General features: G+C 26.7%; 1 protein-coding gene across 1 annotated transcript; it reads right to left on the minus strand.

Moving 5' to 3' along the window:
• Positions 1 to 1,871: 1,871 nt before the first annotated feature.
• On the minus strand, positions 1,872 to 6,526 carry LOC145836944 (G2/mitotic-specific cyclin-B-like). Its single transcript, XM_082944714.1, has 10 exons — positions 6,488 to 6,526; positions 5,298 to 5,375; positions 4,881 to 5,021; positions 4,209 to 4,341; positions 3,870 to 3,994; positions 3,506 to 3,595; positions 3,147 to 3,293; positions 2,709 to 2,855; positions 2,290 to 2,445; positions 1,872 to 1,952 (listed from the first exon to the last, which is right to left on the minus strand). Exons 1-10 carry the CDS (start codon positions 6,524 to 6,526, stop codon positions 1,872 to 1,874), a joined length of 1,137 nt encoding a protein of 378 aa, XP_082800840.1.
• Positions 6,527 to 10,359: the final 3,833 nt, after the last annotated feature.

Genomic DNA, 10,359 nt, shown 5'->3' on the forward strand with positions numbered 1-10,359 from the left:
AACATTTTATTTATTTTTTACTTTCACTCTTACCCCTAACTTAGCCCTCCGTGCAAAAACGTCGTCGTGCAAAAGTTTCTTCGTGCAAGAATATCTTTGGGTAAAAATATCCCTTCGTGCAAAATTGCCCCTCTGTGCATATTTGACCCTTCGCACAAAAATTTCTTCGTGCATATTTAACCCATTCCCTTGTTAACGGAAAGTGCGGTGTTCTACAAACTATAAAATTCAAAACCTAAAATTCAAGCAAATAAAATATTAAACCTCTATTAATCTGTAGATGTGCTAACACCAAATTTTCTTATTCAATAATTTGTACTCAGAACTTAAACAAGTTTTATAACATGCAAAGGAAAATAGAAATGTCCATTTGTTGAATACTGAATAAAAAGTAAGACGGTATTGTGAAAATAACAGTACTAATAAATGCAACTTTAGATAAACACAGAGCTGAATATCAGATACCGTCACTTATTTTTTTATTTTTGTTTTAAGGACTACAAATGTAAGTGTTAATTGCTCGTATAACAACTTCGAATTGATTTCAATTAATAAATTTCGAGCAAGAACTTGTTGAAATGTGCTCTCAATTCACTATTTTACTTGCTTGAATAAAAGTTTTAATTATAAATGATTTAAAGATTAGCTTGTAGTAATGATTAAGTTTAAAATTTCTTTGAAGTTAATAAACTAACTCACTGATAAAAAAAGTCAGCAGAGGTATTTAATAATAAACTAAACGTTAGTTAAATGACGAGATTGTTTTTTGCAACTAATTTCAAAAAAACATCAGATAAATGTGGTGAAGCTTGTTTTTTAAACTGCTAAAGATTTTAATTCATTAAAAATGTGTTTTTGTTCCTCAACTTGCTTCTACTTCCGTTGTATTTTATTTTAGTAGCTGAACTGATCTTAAACAAGTAGAATGCAAACTAAGACTTTTTCGAGTGTTATATCTAAAACCTTTTTGTTTTTAATAATACGCAATGTTTTATAATAACAAGAAAGACTGGATCGCATTATAGATATACTTAAACGAATACAAAAATTCCTTAAGATATCTAGGAGTTTAAAAAACTTTGAAATTGATATAAGAGTTTTTAAACCATTTAATATTTATTCTACTCGAGTTTTTCAAAGTTAAATTAGTGCTTTGAATCACTAAATGATAAGTTGTTAAAACTTTTATACATTTATGAGACAATTTAAAATATAATAGTTTTTACCTTCTGACTTTATTTTTTAGTTTGAGTATCATAAAAAATTATAATAATTGCGGATGGAGTTTTATGCAATATCATCGCATTAATGAAATATTTATTCTTCCGAATAAATTTTATTAGAACTAATGTCAAAGTTATCATATTTTTTTACTTGATTATAGCTGCGACTAAGATTTTAATCTTTAGAAGCAAACCATTAGTTTTACAACTGAATAACTGTATTATTTATATCATACTGCTTACTAAACTATAATAAGATATTGACCAAGTTGTCTAGTTAGAATTTATTGATATGAGTAAGAACTATAATAATGTAGCAAATACTAACACATATATACACTTAAAAGTAAGAACAAGTTTTTTTCGGTAATAAGAGGAATTTGTTTTATTTTAAGTAATTTATATGAAATTTAATTAACATTTAACAACTTTTAAATGGAAAAGACTAAATAAAATGTCGATAATCAAACATATAAAACATATTTTTAGTAAACAAACATTTAAGCCTCACAAAAAATAAACTGTTTCATAAAAAAGTGAACACTCAAAAGCTAGTAAAAATATAAAAAACTGGGATTTTGAAATTGTCTATTTTCAACGGGATGTCTTCTGGATTCATCTGTACAATATTTTCTTTTATTAAAGATATCAAACTTCTCCCAAATCGTCTGCGTTGTATTCGTCGGCCATGTTTTGTATCCAGTTCATGTGGTCAGTAATGGATTGGTGCTGAAAAAATTATTTATATTATTATATTACGTTTTTTTGAATGATAACTGATATAGTAATCAAAATTTTTAGCAAATTGTTTGAAATATCAAGTGGTCCAATAACTTAAGTTATCTTTTTATGTCATTACTATTTATTCAAAGCAATCCATGAAACAAAATTAATGAAGTTTGATCATTTCATAAAACAAGTTAAGTGTAAACTTACATAGTTTGTCAATCAGCAGTAACCGAAAAAAAAAATACTTAACTTTTATAATATCTTAACTTGTGAGTTTTAAGTTCTGATAATTTCAAATATAAGTTGAAAAATAGAATTTAGCTATTATATCACTTACATCTGACACTCTCTGCATCCTTCGGTGCTTGTACTTGTTGCGTACGAACTGATAATTGTTGATATCCACGGAAATAACCAGTAAATTGCAAATTCTCCTCACTACGGGCATCAGTTCTTGTTGAGTGTAAGTGCTGTAGTGCTCCATCGTGGTATTCTGATGAGTATTTATTAGCTGATAATCCAAATTTTATATTTTCAGTATAGTTTATATAATTTACATTAAATAGCTTGTTTACTCATTTAATGAGGTGTTGTTCTTACAGAATACTTTTTTAAGTAGTTTTTGCGAAACAAGCCGTCAGAGTAAATTTTTTTATGTTAATTTGTTACACAAAATTCAAATATATCATCGAGGAAGCTGTTGTAAAATAAGTATTTTAATTTTAGCTTATGTTAACTACTAATTTATCAACTAACCCATTTGTTTTGTTCAACGCAGAGCAGCTTGAATGAGATGAATAACGCAGAAGCCGCAATCAGCGAAGGTCTAATGTGGGCAAGTTCGTAGTCAACAGCTGAAAGTTCCATCAAATATTTCGCCATTCCGTGATGAATTGGCTCCACCTGATTGTATTGACTCATTTATAAAAGTCTTCACAACTTTTGCTATATTTTAATAAGTATACTGCAGCATTTGTGATGTATAACCGAAAAGCCTTTCAGTCAAAAATAAGCAAATAATTGTTGGGAATTTAAAGTCTTAAAAGTTATAAATTGAATTTTTTTGAGCTACATTTTAGCATTAGATTTTCATTTGTTATTTATTCGAGCTTATTAATTAGTTTAGCTTATATTCTGGGTCTTGACTTAAGATTATCTTTGTTATCTTATTTTTTACCATTTATTTAAACCAACTTTTCCCGCTTGAGAATTTCTTCTGAGAAATTGGAGGCAAATAGGTTTGCCTAGTCTGCACTTGATCGCACCCAACATTTTCAACTCCATAGTAATTATTTGCTGCCTGCTAATAGATGGGTCTGATGTCACTTCGTAATCAGTTAGCTGTGATGAAGTTAAATATTGGTTGTTAATTTGAGTATTATCTATTAACTAATTCTCATAACTACATCATTAAATAATTTTATTTCATATTTATGAAGCAACTACTTAATAAACCATTACTAAGATCAGAAAGTTTTAGTTTCACAAATTAGTATATATTTCAAGTTTCACGAAGAAATAGACTTTGAAATTTTTGGTATTTACTTATTAACCTCAGGTGGATGAAATTCTTCTAATTTGGAAACAATGTGCATGGCAGTCACTCCAGCAAGTTGCAATTCATCTCTTGGCACGACGACCGCCTTTAAATTTTTTTATAATTTTTATTAAATCACTTATACTGATTTCGATGTTTTTACTTCTAGTGGAAATTTAAAAATCTTTAAAATAACATTTCAAGTATTATATATTATTAGAATATATATTTTTCTTATTAACCTTAAGTATAATTGATTTCGAAACTGTTCGAACTATCAATTTTTATTTAGTGCACAACAAAATTGGTCTTTAACTTTTTTGTTTTCTTCTACAAAGCCAAGAACTGTATGTTTAGCTTTTCAAAACAACTTAACTCACAGCCAAGTATCTGTCGAATACTTCAATAGTTGAGTACAAAGTTTCTTGCAACAGTTCGAATCTGTGGTGCACTTTTATCAACCAATCAACTACCCTCTCTCTGTATTCAGGTTGATATGGGGCATCTTTGAATTAATACATTATTTTATTTGACTAATAGCGAAAAAATTCTTTTATCACTTTATAAAATTCACAGCATTATTAGTTTTAGCCGAGTTAAAAAACTATTGAACAAGTATCAAAACTACTTGTCATTAATTGATAATTTAAAAACTAAGAAGAACTTTTAAATTTTTTGACAATAATCTTTAACGAGCATTGTAGAAAAAATTATTCTACCTGCCAGAAAGTTTCTTCTGATGACAAAATCCTCATGAATTTCTGCACTATACATGGCTTGGAAAACCATCTTGGCATATTCGGGACACCAAAATGGTCCATTTGTTGTTTGGTCTATATCTTCTAGCCCGAGCTAATTATAAAAAAAATAACCAAGAGAACCTTAATATTTATATTTATTCAAGTTTAGTTAAATAGAATTAAGTAACTATGCGGCTATGTATTGCTTTTTTTTGTTGTAGTAAATTACTTAATGAAGTTCAGCTTATAATTCATGTAAAAAACTCTAGTAAATGGTTTTCAATAAAGAGCTAATCTTAGTTTATCTTGTAAACATTCCACTAAATATTTTTAGTGACTACGGAAAAAGTTACTCAAGTTATTAAAAATATTTTTGAAGACAGAGCATATAAAGATTATAAGCAACTGGAATTTCTACTAAATTGTTGTTTAATTTATCTATCATTTGAAGCCAATGAAGTATGTTCTGGTTTCATTATACACAATATTTAATTTTACTGAACTCAAGTTTATTGTAACTAAAACAACTTTACATTACTCGTGGTTATGTTGCTTACTTGAATTTAGTTGGCAATATAATTTTGGTCTTTACAGGATTTTAATTCATTTTAAATTTTCATGTTAATAATATAAACGGTTTTTCAAACTCACTTGTTCTGGGAAAAACATCTTCATTTTTGTCAAATCTGCTGCAGGTTTTTGAAGTTCTTCAGGTACAACTTGTTTCACTTCAACACTCTTTCTGGTCCTTGTGTTTGGTTTACTTGGCCTTGTTTGACTGCCACCAGCGGCCTATTCATGATTTTTTTTTTAATTACAAGCATTTTATTTTCTTTATGAAGCTTTTTTTGTTCAAACTAATTTGGCTGTAACGTTCCACCAAAATTTTGAAATAATTTTAAACATTTAGTACTTCAGAATTTACATACTTCACTTATTTGAATGAAGATTTTTTTAAAGAGAAATCTTAATTTTTGCAGTTTAAAAGCCATGTTTATGTCGCCTTGAACTTCTGATTCGAACCATTTTTATCAGAAAAACGTAATTATTTCAAAATAAAAAACCAACCTGATTTGGATCTTTAACATTAAAAGGTTTTCTTGAAGTAGAGGCCTTTTTGATTTGCGACGAATTCCTGGCTTGCCCCTGTAATTGTTTGGAAAGTTTATATTAAAAACAGTTTTTCAACTTTATTTAGTATCTTTTTCCTTCAACAATTTATTTGAAATAAAAAATTATATCATCAATTTGTATACAAATTAGTGTATCTTCAAAGTCTTTATTAATCATGAAAATAGAGTGCTTAAAGTTTATGTAATTGGTAACAACCATCTGAATAAATTTGTTTAGGTTAAATCATTTATTAAAAATCTTTAGACTTGATAACCTAATTTTTGTACACAAGTGGATGCCTTTCAGCTCAATTTAATACGAAAGTAGTACAAATAAATTCTAACAGTTTGCTGAAATAGGGTGCACGACTATTCAAACTCGGACAATTCAAATTCCGACAATTCAAATTCTTAATAAAAGATTAAAAACAACTAAAAATAAAAAAGTAATGTGTATTTGACTTAAATAAAAAATGAATATGTAAATCATATTAATATCTACAGGCCATTTTTTTCTTTTTGCAAAACATTTAATATTTTTTGAGATATGGTTTATATAAAGTCAAAAACATAGTTATTTTTAGTAATTTTAAAATATCTTGAAATGTATTTTAGATTTTGAAAAAAAGAAAAAAAGTGGCTTCAGATATTATTAAGATCTACATATGTATTTTTTATTTTTTTCAAATTTATATTACTTATTGAGATATAGTCCTTTTAATATTTTTTAAAGAATTTGAATTGTCGGAATTTGAGTTGTCCGAATTTGAATAGTCATGTAACCGCTGAAATATAGTCGACCTTTTAGTAACCATTTTATTTTAGAATTAAGATTATTTGGTTAAACTTTTTTTATTCATAACTTTAACTAGTCAAGATTTTTTAATGCAGAGAATTGTATAAATTTTTATTCAGTGATAGTAGTAGGTTTACTGAAATCATAATAGACAATGCCTATGGAACTTAAGTTTATGTTACTTACTCAGTAATGTTGAATAAATCAAGTACATTAAGTTAGTTTTTTTTAACTATATTATTTCGATTGGTTAACTTTTGTAATTCAGTTTTAGTTTAAAAGTTTATATATGGTTCTAAACATATTTAACTTGTTAATCAAAATGCATATTTAAAAAAAAGAAAACTTACAGCAGTGACCTTTTTGAGGTTGAGAGGAAGCTTAACCATTTTGTTTCTTCTTTTACTTAATTTACTTTTTTAATCTGCAAACATTATAATTAAACAATTATATTTGTATAACATGTTTTTATATTAATTACATTAGATACTGTTTAAAAATTTTTTATTTAGTATAGTTTATTTGCTAAAACTGTTATACTCTAGGGTATTTAAACAGGTTCAAAATCACATCATTAATGCGTTAATTATAATTACAAAAAAACTATTTTGTACTTATGCTGCTCAACCATTAATCAAAAATAAACTATTCGAAAATATAAATTTAAGCGTTTTTTAAGAAAGATCCGAGCGAAACAAGTTCAGTGGAACAATATATAATAATAACAAATAAAGAGTATTATTTCTTTATTACACTAACACATCTTTCTGTTTTAACTTAGACTTAATAGTTACAAATATTATTTAGTTTTATAACGGTCAGATTTAACATTATGTATTGTATCTATTATTAACCCTTAATACAGAATATTATAGTATTTATATTTATTTTTGTTATACACATATATGTACCTACTTTAGCTTTTATTATTTTCTTACAGTATTAATTTTTTTTACAGAGCTCCGTTGAAAAGTGTTAAGCCGTTAACACACAGAAACATGTGTTGATGTAGTAAAGAAAGAATACAGTTTAATTTGTTATTATTAATTTAAAATCTAAATTTTTTTAAAGATACTTATTAAATTTATTTTTGATTCTTTCATGTATTATAGAAAAAAAAAAACTTTTATTTTCAATTTATTTTATGTGCTTATTTTTGTTTTGTTCTTTGACTTAACAAAAACAACTTAGTAACTACTTTTAATTCCAAGTTAATCATAATAATTATAATACCTAAGTAATGTATATGATTTTTCATAGTTTTAAAAAATCAAGTAACTTATTCTTAAACTATGAACAAAATATACTTTGAACTAATTTCAAGTAGTTTATTAAAACTCAAGAAAGAAATTGTATTGCTTAATAAACAAATAATCTATTATAATACAATGCATGCAAAAGTACTTACGGTCTTAACAAATAAATTGTTCGACTAAGGAACTCGTTTAGATCGATGTTCTTAGACGGAAACTAGGTGTTCTGGTCGCTTGACAAAGTAAAATTTGTTCTTCACTAGACAACGTACACTTTTTTCGATGTAGATTATAATTTACAGGCTTTATCTTAACTTGATGTTGCGATGATCATGCGAACTTCATCGAAACTTCAGCACAATTTAAATAATTTGAAAGACAAACGCCGATATATACGTATCAGAAATAAATTATTCCCTTTAAATAAACAATGTTGTTTTGCAAAATAAGGAATATTGTTCTGAAAAAAGCCTATTGTTGTTTATTGCTTCCGTTTTAAAATAAATGAATTATAAAAATTGCACGCTTTCGGCACATTGTCCGTTTTTACCGTTAAATTTAATGATTATGTCGGCTGCTTAAATAAACTTAAAATCTAGTTCTTCCCCTACAATAATCTTTATAAAACATTCACCAGCGATTAAAAAAGATAAAGCTGAGATATTCTTTTAAGAACTGTTAGTAAAAAATACTATGTTACTATGCCGCACAAAATGAAACTGTCAGTATTTTCTTGTAAAACCATTATTTTATACCACACAAAAAAATTCTGAGATTCTAAAGATGCATTGAAAAGAAAAATAACAGTTTTAAAACTTTCTGGAAAACACATGAAGCATTTTAATTTTGTTTTCAATCTACAAAATTATAATTTCTCAATATTTAAAACTCAAACTTTAATAAACAAAATAGATAACATTTTCTTTAAAAAATTTCGAAACAATAAGTAGTGTTATACTGTTTTTCTTGCACGAAAAAACTTTTAGGAGATCCAAGTATAAAATATTTCTTTATAGAACAACACAAAACTTTATGCATCATAGAAATTTAAAATTTATAAAGAGAAAAATGCAGCAAATGCTTTTTTGATCGGTATAGTCAATCCTTATTAAGTATAGTAAAAAGGTATAGTCAAAACTTATTAAGAGTTGAAAAGAGTTTTAGATTTAAAGTTTATTGGAAAAATTTATCACGAGTCGAATTGAAAAGCTTTAAAATTAAACTTGAATATTTTACGACGAAAAATATCTGATAACTTTTTCTTTTAAACTAAATAAAAATGTAGTTATTAAAAACTAACTTTTGCTTAACAATTTCAAATTAAACTGCAATTTATAATAAATAAAACTTTATAACAAATCATTAAAATTAAAAAAAATATGAAATCTAACAAACAATCAATTTAATCAAAGAAAGATTACAAGACAAATTTCTTCCAGTTTCGCACTTTATCAAAAAAAAATAACTGGAGTTTGCATACTATTAAAACTTATTAAAAATACTATTAAATTTATTAAACTATTAAAAAACTACAACTGTTTACTGTTAGCAAAGACTGTTCAGTTAGTTATGCGAAAAACCTATAATTTATTGTCAAAGGGACTTTAAATAAGTGTCAAAAGTTTTAGACCTGCTGTTTGTAATTCTGACTCTTTTCTATTCTATGTTACAATTTATTTTTTATTAACGTAATCAAGTATTACCAAGTTGTTTTCTTTTAGCTAATATGTTGCTTGATTCACTAGTTTCTGATTTTGTTTTTTGAAGAATTGTAATAACCGGAGTCTTGTTTAAAACTTTCAAGCTGCAATGTTGGCACCTGATGTTTTGGCTCGCTATCATATTTTTTACTGTAACTGCTATTTTTCTGGTGTTGTTTCAGATGTTTTTCTTTGCTAAGTTTATCTTGTTTTGCTGTAAAACCAAAAGCTTTCTTTTCTGCTGTTGGAGGTTACTTGAATAATGGTTTCTGTTAAATTTTTTTTTGAAACCTTTGGTTGTAGTTTGAATTTTTATTTTTAGCATACTTAGACCCTTGAACTGTTTTACCATTAGGGCCGGTCACGTTTGCGGGTTCTGACTTGTTATTTTTACCTACAACAATATCAAACAGGACTTTTTCTGCTGATGCAAGATACCTTAAGGATTTGTTAAGGTTGTTTTTGATGATAGCTGTAAAATTCAAAAAAGCTATCACTGTTCCTATCTTCACGATGAATAAAACTGTAACCTTAGCGAACATTAAACCACACTACTTGACCAGTTACTTCAACTTCTATAGTTTTTTTGGATACACGAGCTTTTTCCTTGGCTGTTTGTGACGCGTTAGTTGTATAAGATGTTTTTGTGGTTGAATATTGAAGACATGAAAAACATTGTCATGTTAAAATTAATACTACCATTTCAATTAAATGATTTTATTGGTTTAAAATTATCTCTATCTTGATTATGTTGACAACAGTTGCAGTTATGATCAATACCATTATCTCTTAAATGAAAATTTTGATGACGAACTCGGTTATGGCAACTTATTTTTGACTTATGATGATTTTACTCATACTGATGTTTTCTATCTTAATAAACTTGCTTAGACTTTAATATGAGTTTTTTTTATGAGCATTCTACATGACTTGCCATTTTCTTTGAAAAAATTTCTAAGCTTTCATCAAAATGCTCCTTTATATTAGATTGAAAAGAGTATCAAGAATGCAAGAAAAAATTGATTCTGCCCTGCTCTAGACATTTGGCCAAACTTACGGCTTTAGTTATTTTATCAAAATTTGTACACCCATTCCAAATTGGAATATTATCTAATATTTCAGCTAACTGATTGTTCCTATTAATAAACAAAGTTCCTTAATGAACTGTACTTTCTTTTACATCGTTCTGTCATTTTTTAATAGTCTGTCAACTCTTCTCTCAGTCAAAACTCTATACTTTTCTGTATTACTAAAAATCAGAGGCGTGTC

Source organism: Thalia democratica, chromosome 5, assembly GCF_965202585.1.
Source record: "Thalia democratica chromosome 5, ktThaDemo2.hap1.1, whole genome shotgun sequence".
Taxonomy (NCBI): Eukaryota; Metazoa; Chordata; class Thaliacea; order Salpida; family Salpidae; genus Thalia; species Thalia democratica.